Raw genomic sequence first — 12,827 nt, 5'->3', positions numbered from 1 at the left:
CTGGTGACGAGGGCCTGGGTGACTGTCTTCCTGGTTTCAGTGGGGATCCACGGAAGATCTTTCGGAGCATGCGCAGGGTGTTGAAGCAGGAAGACGAGACGACGTTGACTTGCTTGGTCATCGTGAGGGAGGAGTCCAGGATGAAGCCCAGGATGTGTGCATGGTCCGTTGGCTTGGGTGCGGTGCCAGGCCTTGGGGGGGGTCCCTGAAAAAAAAATAACCGGTACAGGGTTGGGGACATGTGTCCCTCTTCCCTTTTACTAATTGACAAGGCCCTGTGGGATGGGGTTTCTGGGGCCAAAGTCAGCCCGGGGAGGGAGGCTACCTGGCCCACCTCCCCTTCTATTAATCACTGGGCCTCAGGAAATAGGGTCTCTGGGGCCAAAATTCCCTCTTTTTATTAATTGGCTAGGTCCTGGGGAATCCCGGAAGCTAAAATTGGTCCGGGGATAAGGGACATGTGGCTCCCTTCCCTTTTACTAATTGACCAGGCCCCGGGGATGAGGTCTGCAGTGCCAAAATCTGCCCATGGAGGGTGGCCATATGGCACCCTCCCCTTTTAGTAATGGGCTAGGACCCGAGGGATGCGGTCCCTAGGCCAAAATCAGCCCGGGAGAGGGGTCTTGTGTCCCCTCCCCTTTTAGTAATTGGGTGGCCCTGTAGGGTGGGGTCCTTTGGGCCGTAATTGGCTTTGGTAAAGGGGCTGTATGCCAACCATTCCTGGTTTGCCTGCATATGGGGCATACACCAGAAAGCCAGTCCGCAGGCCAGGCCCTGCTGCTATTCCCTTTTGAGCACGGCCAAAGGGTGTGCATGCCGTGGGGTTGGGTGCCTATGGGGGATTGGCCATGCGAGACAGGGTGTGAATTAATGCAAGGGAATTAAATATTACTTAACATTAATAAAAACCCTAGACAGTCACTGAAAAAATCAAAGGTTACACAGATGTTATAGTTAAACCATAGAATTTTAAAAAACCTTAGAAATTCACCCAAAAAATCAAAGGTTAGAGAGGTGTTAGTGTTAGGTTCAGACATAAAAGCATAGAAATTCAACAGTTATAATTATACTTATCACAAGAAACTATAACTCGTGGCCTAAGGTAACTATAACTCACATCCTCGCCATGCCTTGCTGCTTACCCCATATATCACATCAGTAATGCGTTCTTGTATGACATCATATATTATATAATTGCAAAATTTACAATAAAGTTAGTGATGAGAAAACTGTGTATGGTGGAGTGCGAGTTATAGTTACTGTTAGATTTGGGGGTCTCTAGTTGGCACAGGTAGGTACCTGTAACAAATAGGGACCCTTGAGTCTAGTCAGGGTAAGGGGGTACACTCATAAAATAACCCCTGCTTACCCCCTTGGTAGCTTGGTACGAGCAGACAGGCTTATTTCTGAGGCAGTGTGTAAAGCATTTGTGAACACATACAGTAATCAAGTGACAACACTACAGATGGACACCACACAGGTTTTATATCAAAAATAAGTATTCTTTATATAGACTTATCACAAGACCCCAAACGACAAAAATCCACAATACTTTACTCAAAATGGCAGAATTAGCTTAGTTCTCTTTAGGTCTTAAAATGCGACTCTTTGTGTCAATGTACCTTAAGATGTGTTGTCCTATACAAAGAAAGTGTTGCAGGGAAGGTGATTCGTCAGTTGCGTAGGGGATGGTGATTTGTCGGTTCTTCGCAGCGAGGGAAGGTGATGTGTCGGTTTCTTACTGCGCTTCGAGGCGATGCGGCCCGCAACGCCGTGATGCGATGAAATGAAGATCTGGTGCAAAGGAACAAAGATGGCGTCTTCTTCTTGGTGCGACATGATGCGGACTGCGACAGACCCTGCAACACGCTTCTTGCTCGTGAGTCGCGCTTCCAGCTCCTTGCGACACGCAGTTCCTCACAACTGTAGGCACTTCCAAAGAACTCTTGGAGAGCTGGTGGGTGAAGTCTGTTGCCCCTGAGACTTCAGCAGGAGGCAAGCTCTTTTCTCAAGCCCTTGGAGATCCTTACAAGTTGATGAAAGTACACACAAAGTTCCTCTCTCCTTTCTTTGGTAATCAGGCAACCACTACAGGCCAATGACCCAAGCAGCACCTCAGCCTAGGGATAGTCTCGCCACAGTCTCTCTGGTTTGGCTCCTCAGCAATGGTTTCTTCTTGTTTCCAAAAGTGATCTAAATCTCTGGGGTCGGGGTCCCCCTTTTTATACACAGTTTCTCTTTGCTCTCTGAAGGCAGAAAGGCCTTTGCCTAGTCCAAACCAGTTCTGGTCAGTCCTGGAGCATTTTGTTTACTTGTCTCCTTCTTTACTTTCACAGTGCAGGGCAGAGACATCAGATGCACCACGGAGGTGGAGCCAGCATTGTGGGGGAAAGGCACAGCCCTAATAAGGTCCCAGGTGCAACTCCTTCCACCCATCTACATGTAGATCTCTCTATTCAGCCCTGTGCTGACTCACCCTGTCTCCTGGAATCCCACAGCCCCTGTCACTCAAACTCCAGACAAGGAATACACAACCTAGCAGAGGCCGGTTTGGATGGTTAGACAAGAAAATACCTACTTTCTAAAAGTGGTATTTTCAAACACAGGATGTTAAAACCAACTTTACTAAAAGATGTACTTTATCATTCTGAGTTCAGGCATACTAAACTCGAATTTCTACCTAGTTCCCTGAGTTAGTTAGGATTAGAAGATGCAATAATCAAACTGTCAATTCTGGCCTATGGGGAACAGGTAGCCATGCAATAGTGAAAAACTAAAATGGCTGTAATTCACTATTAGGACATGCCACACACATCAGGGCTTGTCCTACCTTATACTTACAATGCACCCTGCCCTTGGGTCTACCATAGGGGTGTCTGACATGAAGAAAAGGGAAGGTTTAGGGACTGGCAAGTGGGTGCACTTGCCCAGTCAGCATGGCAGTACCAGACTGCACACAGGCTCTGCAATGGCAGACCTGAAACACACTTTTATAGGCTGCTTCTGTGGGTGGCACAACCAGTGCTGCAAGCCCACCAGCACCATTTGGATTTACAAGCCCTGGGCACACTCAGTGCACTGTACTAGGGTCTGACAAGTAAACCAAATCAGCCAATTATGGAGTCACTAATCCATACTTCAATTTACAATAGGGAGAGCATATGCACTTTAGCACTGATCAGCAGTGGTAAAGTGCCCAGAGTCATAACACCAACAAAAACAGGTCAGACAAAATACAGGAGGAAGGCAAAAATTTCAGGGATGACCCTGCAAAAAGGGCCAAGTCCAACAGTTACCTTAGGGCACAAGTTACCGTTTTTTGAGATAAGTATCAATCATTCAATCAATCAGGATTTGTGAAGGGCAGGTAATCACCTGATAGGGTAACCAGGTGATTGCAGACCCCGTAGGCTTATTTGCACAGTCAGGTCTTAAGAGACATTCGGAATTACAGAAGTGAGGTAATGGTCAGGAGGTGCGCGAGGAGGCTGTTCCAGGTCTTTGCTGTGATGTGGGAGAAGGAGCGTCTTCCACTTCTGCTCCAGTAAATGCGGGGATATGCGCATGTGAAAGGGAGACAGAGCATAGTCTTTTTCATGGTTGGGGAATTTCCGCTGGTGGTTAATGTAGGTGGGTCCTTGGTGTTGTAGAACCTTGTGTGCATGGGTCAGCAGCTTGAATTGACATCTCTTCTGCATGGAGAGCCAGTGGAGTTTCCTGAGGTAGAGTGTGATGTGGGTTCGATGGAGAAGGCCGAGGATTAGTTTGGCTGCAGAGTTCGTATTGCCTGAAGACTCTGTAGAAAGTAGACGGTGATTCCTATGTAAAGGTCATTTCCATTGTCCAGTTGACTGCTGATGAGGGCCTATGTCACGGTGTGTCTCGGGTGTTGGAGTAGCCACTTGGACATCTTATGCAGCGTACACAGAGTGAGGAAGCAGGCAGAGAAGATGGAGTTGATCTGTGATTTCATGGTAGGCTTGTGATCAATGATGATTCTGAGGATTCTGGCATGGTTGGAGGGAGTGGGTACTGGTTAGGTTTGATGGCCACTAGGAGTCATTACCTAAGAAATTTGTTCTGGTGGTTATGGGTTAGTCGGTGAGTGAGATGATGAGTTGGGTGTCCTCTGCGTTAAATTATGCGAAATTATGTTGAGACTGTGGGATCTGACGATTTTGGCCATCGGGGTCATATATGCATTGAAGAACATCAGGCTGAAGGAGGAGCCCTGGGGGACACTGCAGGTGATCTCCTTGGGTTGAGAGGTGAAAGTTGGGAGGATGATCCCAAGGGTTCTTCCGGTGAGGAAGGAGGTGATCCATCTGAGCATGTCCCCTTGGATGTCAATGTGGTTGAGTCTTTCGATCAGTGTGTGATGGGATATGGTGTTGAAGGCTGCCAAGAGGTTGAGGAGGATCAAAGCTGCAGTTTCTCCTTGGTTGAGGATGGTTCGGATGTCATTGGTGGCTGCGATCAGGGCGGTTTTGGTGCTGTGATTGTTGCACAAGCCGATTGGGAGGTGTTGAGTAGCTGGTTCTGCTCCAGGTGCACCATGAGTTGATTGTTGATGATCTTTTCCAGTACTTTCAATGGGAATGGGAGCTGGGAGATTGACCAGTATTTTTTGAGTTTGTTGGGGTCGGTGGAGGGTTTGTGAGTGTTGCAATGGTGATAGAGGTGTTGAGTAGGGTGGTGAGTTCCAGCCCAATCCTTTGGTTTCTGAAGTTAAAGATGTGGTTAACGCACGGGTCTGTTGGAGCTCCTAAGTGGATGGATTTCATAGTGATGTTGTTGTCCTTGGGGAAGAGGATGTTCCAGGTGGTCAGTGTGTGGTTTGTGTTGCTTATGATGTCTGTCTGTCAAGGAAGTTGGTGGGTGTGGGTTTAGGTTCGAAGTTTCTGTATATGGTTGTGATGTTGTCATGGATGAAGTTGGCGATGTTGTCGCACAGCTCCTGTGAGGGTGTGAAGCTGTTTTCCCTGGCAGCCAGGTTGGAGAATTCCTTAACGATGTTGAAAAGTTTCTTGGAGTTGCTGGCGCATGTGTTGATGCGCGCGTTAACGGCTGTCCGCTTTGTTGTCACCGGCAGGAGTGGGTAGAGGTTGAGGGAGGTCCTGAAGGCTGCCCTGTCGGAGGTGTCTTTGCTGTGCGCCATCACCTCTCCCAACTGTTTGCTGCCTCGTTTCGCTGTTCTGAGTTCTTGGGTGTACCTAAGGGCCTTTTTTAAGGATTTTCTCTAGATGTTAGTCTTAATGGGGATGATGGGGACGATGCTGCCTGCACAATTGGTGATCCAGGCATCGATGTTTTTCACTCCCTGTTCGAGGTTGGTGGCGGTAGCAGGGTTGGAGCTGTTGAGGGCGTTTGCCCAGCAGGTCTCTGAGGTTTCGTTACACCTCCTGTGGGGGGCGTTGGTCATTTTTGGGGTTGCAGTGCGGGGGCTGGAGATGCTGAAGTGGACGATGGAGTGATCAGTCCATGTGAGTTCTGTGACATGGCTGCATTTGATGCAGCTGCTGGCAGTGAAAATGGGGTCCATCATGTGTCCTGCGGTGTGTGTAGGTCATGAACAATCCAGGTCAATCCAAGACTACTCATACTTTAAAGGAAGTGTGTGGTGTTTTAGTCGTTGGGGTCATCGATGTGGAAATTTAGGTCACCGAAGAAGATGTAGTCCTTGGAGTCTTAGGCTAGGGTCACAATAAAGTCTGCAATGGTGTTGCATAAGCTGGAGCGTGGACCTGGGGTTGGTATGTGAGGGTGCCTCCGATGCTTGTCTTGCCATCCATGCTTTCGATTGAAGTGAGATATTCCATGGGGTGATGGTGTTGTCCGTGGTGGCGGTACACTGTGTGATCTCTTTGTGGATGACGGCTGTTCCTCATACTTCCTATAGCTATAACTGTCAATTTTTATGGCATTGTGCAGGTAAAATCTGAACCTATGTATAAAGTCCTTCTAACCTTTGTTTGTTCCCACACTTTGAAAAATGCTCTGGCCTAAAAGCGTCAGTGCATCCTTGAATTAATACAATTTCATAAACCTCTTCCTGAAGTGCCTTCTGTTTATTTGTCCATTTGATAGATGCTTTAAGCATATATATTTATATATAGGCCGTCCTTCTTTTGCACTTCTGCACATGGTGTGTTGATAAAATAAATAAATTAATCTGAACTTACTATTGTGGTGCCGTGACTTCCGTCATAAACGAGGAGACAAGAGAAATCCGAGAAATATATATATATATATATATCGCGTAGAACCGAGTCACAAAAAAAAGTGAAAACATTTTTAAAAACAAGAAAAGGGGGTAGGGTAGAAACACCCTGCCCCCCTGGGTCTGCTCAGGGGGTCCCACAAAGACCCCAGGGCGCAAGAAAGCATTTTATTTTTGTTAAATGGCAGAATTCGCACTGGGTGCGCAAATCCTGCTGATAAAATGTTTAAAAAACGAAGCGCGGGCTCCCGCCGTAGGTTATTGTTGAGCTCTCGTTTAAAAAAAAATAAACCTGTGGGGGGCACAAGCCACACCACACGCCCCGGAGACCGCCACCTCCCAGGGGCTTTATTTTACTTTTGTTGAGGGGACATGCAGCCTCTCCCGCACACCCAGGGACCACGACAAAAACTCAAAAACAACTCACCCATGGATGAAAGGTTATCCCGACTCCTGGACTGCAAGTGGTGGGAGAGAGGGCAGAAGACTGGAACCCAATGCTCTCTCCCCGCTCCGACCAAGGGAAATGATCTGTGGGGTGGGGGCACAAGCCACACCACACGCCCCGGGACCGCCACCTCCCAGGGGCTTTATTTTACTTTTGTTGGGGGGCATGCAGCCTCTCCCGCAGACACAGGGACCACGACAAAAACTCAAAAACAACTAACCCGTGGATGAAAGGTTATCCCGACTCCTGGACTGCAAGTGGTGGGAGAGAGGGCAGAAGACTGGAACCCAATGCTCCCTCCCCGCTCCGACCAAGGGAAATGATCTCGAAGACTGTGGCATCTGGATGGTAATCCAAGTGAAAACTTGACAGTGGGGAAGAAGTCGAGGCAGGATGCAGCGCAATAGTGGCCGAGACCGGAAAGTTGGTGATAGCCAGGGGATAAAAACCCAAAAGGAAAATCCTGAGCTATCTCCTCTCAGATGCATTGAGCATCCAGCTGGGCAATCGGCCATTGTGCTAGGAATCTGATGGCTGAGATAGATTTTTTGTTTTTGTTGTTGAGTTGCTTCGATTTTGGCGATCTCTCCGTCATGGAGAACTCAGTAAATATTGGTATTCAAATCCCCGAGGTGGAGGAGGATCAAAGGGGGACAGATTCCAGGATTATCGACAAAAAGGTAATATCTCACCCATGGAGCTCTGAGACGAAGCTCTTTATCCTTATAGATAGATAGATAGATAGATAGATAGATAGATAGATAGATAGATAGATAGATAGAGATAGATAGATATAGGCTTTTTATTGACTCTCTGCAAGCAAGAAAAGTCACTTTCTGCTCTTCTGAATCACCCAAAAATGCACCCACAATAAGACGCTTCCCTTGATGCCTGAGACATACATCTTAGGAAGTACAGTAAGGTCCAACAATCACACTTTATTTTAACAATCCATATTCCTGGTCTCTACCAGGTAAGCAAAGGTCATCTCAGTCCAAGATCAAAAAGGGTTGAACTCACAATATAAAATTTAGGCAGATGAAAAATCATACTCTGTTCAAACAAGTACTGAAAACCTTATTGCAAGTCTTCCTTTGTTCCTTCCCTTTTGCAGTTAGATTGGCATTCTTAATGGTGCCTGGAGTCAGCCATTTTGAAGAGTGTCTATGATGCTTTCATTTTTCAGTCACTCAGTCACTCTCATAGACACTGACTCAAACCCCTTTACATAAATACGCAGAAAGATAAAGTGATGATATGGCATTACAACTTTCAAAAGCAAATACATTTAACATCTGCGACCTTCCATGCTCTAATGCACGTAATATAATGTCACATAATGATGATTTTATGTGCCCATCTATAAAGATGGAGAAAGCATCCGGGTTTCCGGTGTTGCACTATTACAACTACTCTGAAAAAACTGTTACTTTTCAAACCACATTCTTCTAAACATATTTTTCTCCTACTAATTTCTTGATTTGTTTAACCCTTCTTTGTAGGTGATATTTCTTTCCATTTCCACAATGTATGAAAGAGTGTCTAAGTGAGATCATCGTTTCATGCTATGGAACAAACTACTTGTTACTGCATTTATTTTTCCACTGAATATTACAGACCATATATTGCTAACATATTTAATTCCAGGAGGAGACATTGCTGTTGTATCTCATCGAGTATTCTGAGAATCTGATCTAACAAATTCAACATAGGCGTTGTATGTGTGCTTTTTTCTGTCTGTCTCTTTTGGGAATTCAAGACTTCCTTTTACAGAATACCACTTAATGAAATGTTTTCTTTTGTAGCATAGAATTTTCCATTAAATGAGCAGTTATTTTTTCAGAACTACACAACCAATTGCAAAACCAATTATAAGAACAGAACAATATTTTGTATGTTTCAGCATTTGTTTTACAATTACCCCACATTGTGCTTATTTAATAATTACATTTAATTTGAAATGAATTAGCTATGGTTGAATGTATTTGACATATAGTTATATTAGCTTTAACATTTTGCCAGGGCAGATTATATTCTTATTTATGCTTAGTTGGGATATAAGAGTTGAATGTAGAATTGAACAAATACCTCAGCCCGTGTCTATTTAGTCTACTATTCAGTTCTAATGCAGTCTATAATTCTAATATGAATGTCTTTGTCTAGGGCGTTTTTATGTACATTTCAAACCAACATGAATATGGGAGACTCATTTCAACTGCAAACTACAATACTACGCACTTCAACAATGACCTCTGGCAGATTTTTGAAAATCCAGTGGTATGTTATCTCAAATACCTTAAAAATATATTATAATTAATGAACTCAAACCCACACAGATTCTCATTAACAAAGTGATGATCTAAATGTTATGCATGCTTGGACATTGCTCCATTGATAAGAGACATGTGACTGTAATTGAATACTTTGTAATAATTCACTGTATTTTAGATTTGTGATGCTAGATTTATGGTTATTGACTAGTAGACAGTCAATTAGTATGCACTTGTGAATGCTGCGAGGAGAATTGACAAAACAGATTGGAATGCTTTTGAACGTCTTTTAGCATACACCACTCATGTAGTATCATGCAGAATCAAATTTTAAAAAATAAGGGGCATTGCTATATTAGTTTCTCAATGATAATCATAGAAACACTTTCCTTACACTGCTACACAGGAAGGAAACTCCTGAAAATGTGGAAAACGTGTTATTTAATGTGTTAATGTATTGGTAAATTGTTTAGCCATTAATCATTGTTTGTATACTAACATACCTTGATCAGTGTATGCCCTTGTCATACGAACTGTCTGAAATTCTTACTAGCCTCTGAGTGGAGCATGGACATCTCTGTATTTCCCTTGAATTGTTGACATTGAATCTGCTCATGTGGCTTTCGCGTTTTCAAATCATAAATATTGAGCACACTGAGTACCTTGTTAATGCACAAATCCAGGCAGACGATGTCAGTAGTAACATTGTTAGTGTTCCAGATTCTTGTAGACATTGCCTGCACTCTCTAAAGCTGTTGCCAACAGGTTCCAGACTCTCAGACCTGCTGCTAGTTTAATCAAACTTTGCGAACCAAAGGTTGAATCCACCCTTTCTCCTCTTTTTCTCCTCTACAATCAATTGTAATTTGAACTTAGTAGAAAACTTGTTGCATTTTTTAGAATTGATTTGTAATAGTTATATTCAGAATTATTTTGCTTATGCTCTAGAGTGAAAAATGTATGAAATATCCATAAATATTAGGACCAAAAAACACATCCCTCCCACTCATTAAAAATACTGAAAAGAAAAATGTATTCCTGTATGTACCTAGTGTCTATCATTGTTGTTTTGCCGTGGTGGTTGGTGAAATTTTAAAGTGGCGAGGCTTAAAAATCATTATTGAGTTTAATCGAGTGAGGCAAGAGAGCAATTCTGACTGCTCCAAAGACCACCTGGGGGTTCTCCCTCAATCTCAAAATGTGATGCAGGGCACGCTACGAAAATTGTTTTATTTATTACTTACCTCACATTATCCATATTCCGGTGTTTTGCACCCCCCGCCCCACCTTTCTGCCCCACGGAACTCCCTCCGCGGCTGCAAATGTACACAAATAATAAGAATAACCCCTCAATTATTTATGGTAGGTCAGTCTTGGCCATGCTTTATGTATTACATCATCTTTATACTCTTTATTTCGGCAATATACCATAAAAGAGGTGCACAGTACAAAAATACAATAGTTAGAATAGGTAAAAATTAGCATCAAGTAAGAAAAGTAAAGACGGCACCTGCTTGTTAAGATAGAAATAAAAATACACGCTCTACAAACACTGAATGATCCCTTCATGCTCCATAAGTAAAATAAAGCCAAGGGTTAAAACAACTGCTGGATAAGAAGTAGAGACAGAATTTTTACAATTCAATCAGAGGAGCTATTGTGGTTACGTTCGGGAGCCTCTCTGTTCCCTATCAGCCAAACGTGAAATAAATATCTAGGTACAGCAAACACCAAATGTGGGTTTGTAATGGTTTGAAGGATCTTGTAAACTTCTGCATTCCTTGTTGTACCAAGCTTCCTGCAAACAGGAACCCGCCAAATTGTTTGCGCCCCTCTATATGCTGGACAAAACAATAACAAGTGGGGAACATCCTCCTACTTCTAACCACATATCGGACACCTCTGGGAGTGTATATGTATTATAGTGAATCAGTACCCTTCACTCCTCCGCTGAACAAAAGCAAGTTCTGCAAAGTAAATGAACATTTATAAACATAACCTTACATAAAAAAGCAAATCTGATTAATACATTTTTAATTGTACATGACGTATATAAAACACACTTGCTGACAACTATAACTTTAATTAAAAAAACAACAACACAGTCAGGCAGGCTGCTTTCACAGCACATTAGAAAAAACAAACCAATTTAATGTCTATTTCAATTTTTTTTTGTATCTCTCAGTCCCTCAGCCAGTAACAAAAACTAAGCAGATTGTGCAAAATCAACAAATCAAGTAGTTTGTACTTGGTACTTGACTGTTTGTGCTCAAAGCGCATTTTATTTTCCAGTGTCACAAGTAATCTTTAACTAATTGATATATTATTTATTAGGAGTTGCACACTTAAATTGTGATTGGTTTAAGATTGAATGTGGCTCCAAATTATGTTCTGAACTACCTGATCTGTTTAAAGTGGATATTGTTTGCACCCTTACCTCTGGGCTGAAATATAGGCTAAACATGTCATTGAGCATGCACTGTTTGGCAAAGCTGGCTAGTAGCTAAAAGTCATGTGTAACAGTTGCAGCCGGCCCTCAATTTTTAGCAAACAATACTTACATACTGGGACATTTGAGCTAACGAGTGCCATGTTAAAAGTCAAAAGCCAATTGCAGCTGACTACCAAGGTATTATTGTCTGAAGATGTTACACAAGAGCTAGGAACTATAGTTAGCTGTGGCTATATCTAGCTCTATATTAGAGCTTGGCAATAGCCACTCTGTATTCATAGTTAGGGCTACCAGAGATGAGAATTCCTCTGAATTTTGGAATGCTGCAGACTCTGCGTTGCCGGGCTCATGACACACGCAGTGTGCCTCAAAATAAGGACAATCGAGTTTGACACACAGCGAGTACAGTTTTAGAAGTGGCGCGTGAATATGCAACCTGGATGATTGTCCTAAAAAGAAAACATAAGAACTAAGACTGGCCCGGGAATCCAGTTGGACGATATGTTCTCTGATTTCAGGAGCGGCCGCTTCTGTAACATTTACGGCCCCCAGACTTTAGTTGCAAGTCCTTCCTCAAAGCCCCATCCTGATGAGACCCAAATAGAGGGGTCAAAACGCGTAGACTACCGGAAAAGGAGGAACCCATTGATCATTAAAGTGATATATACTTATTGATTTGCACAGAAAAAAAGATTGTGTTGAGGTGAAGCGATTACCTCACTTGTGCATTAGGATTACCTCACAGTGGACCGCAACATATTCTTGTGTATGGACACTTGTTGTACATAAAAGATTTGGGGTGTAGGAAATGTTTTTGAGCGTTTTTAATTTTGTATGTATTGTATAATGTTTAGTGTATATATAAATTGTTTGTTGAAAATGTAAAAAGATTATTGGTCTTAACCAGATATGAAATAAGAGATCAAATACGGTTGTGACCTGGAATGAACTAGGAATATGATCTATTTAAAAAGATACATTTAAATTTAATGTGATTAGGGTCCAATGCATAAGCGTGATTAAATGTACTCTGGTGTAATTATTTTGGATATCTGCTCCTCCACCTCATATTGTCTTTTGAACCTGTTTATAGCCCAGAAAGTGGAGGAGGGTTTGGGCAAACCCCTTATATATTGAGGTCTCAATTTTTATTCAACAATACTTACATACTGGGACATTTGAGCTAACGCGTACCATGTTAAAAGTCAAAAGCCAATTGCAGCTGACTACCAATGTATTATTGTCTGAAGATGTTACACAAGAGATAGGAATTATATTTAGCTATGGATTTATCTATCTCTGTATTAGAGCTTGACAATAGCCACTCTGTATTCATAGTTAGGGCTACCAGACATAGGAATTCCTCTGAATTTTGGTTGCCCAAAAGTTTGTGCTTGTTAGATGAATCTCCACAAATCTTTGCAGACCAATAGCTTT

The 12,827-nt window shown here is 42.9% G+C and overlaps 1 protein-coding gene across 2 annotated transcripts in view; it reads left to right on the top strand.

Annotated features, from left to right (window-relative positions):
* PLOD2 (procollagen-lysine,2-oxoglutarate 5-dioxygenase 2) overlaps positions 1-12,827 on the top strand; it is a 477,372-nt gene that overhangs the window by 420,955 nt on the left and 43,590 nt on the right. For both annotated transcript variants that reach the window (XM_078666442.1, XM_078666441.1), the window contains one exon: positions 8,832-8,945. In XM_078666442.1, coding sequence (XP_078522568.1) covers positions 8,832-8,945 — 114 coding nt within the window. The remainder of the gene's footprint in view (positions 1-8,831; positions 8,946-12,827) is intronic.

This window comes from Lissotriton helveticus, chromosome 11 (assembly GCF_964261635.1).
Source record: "Lissotriton helveticus chromosome 11, aLisHel1.1, whole genome shotgun sequence".
Taxonomy (NCBI): Eukaryota; Metazoa; Chordata; class Amphibia; order Caudata; family Salamandridae; genus Lissotriton; species Lissotriton helveticus.
This window is presented reverse-complemented; position numbering and strand designations above follow the sequence as displayed.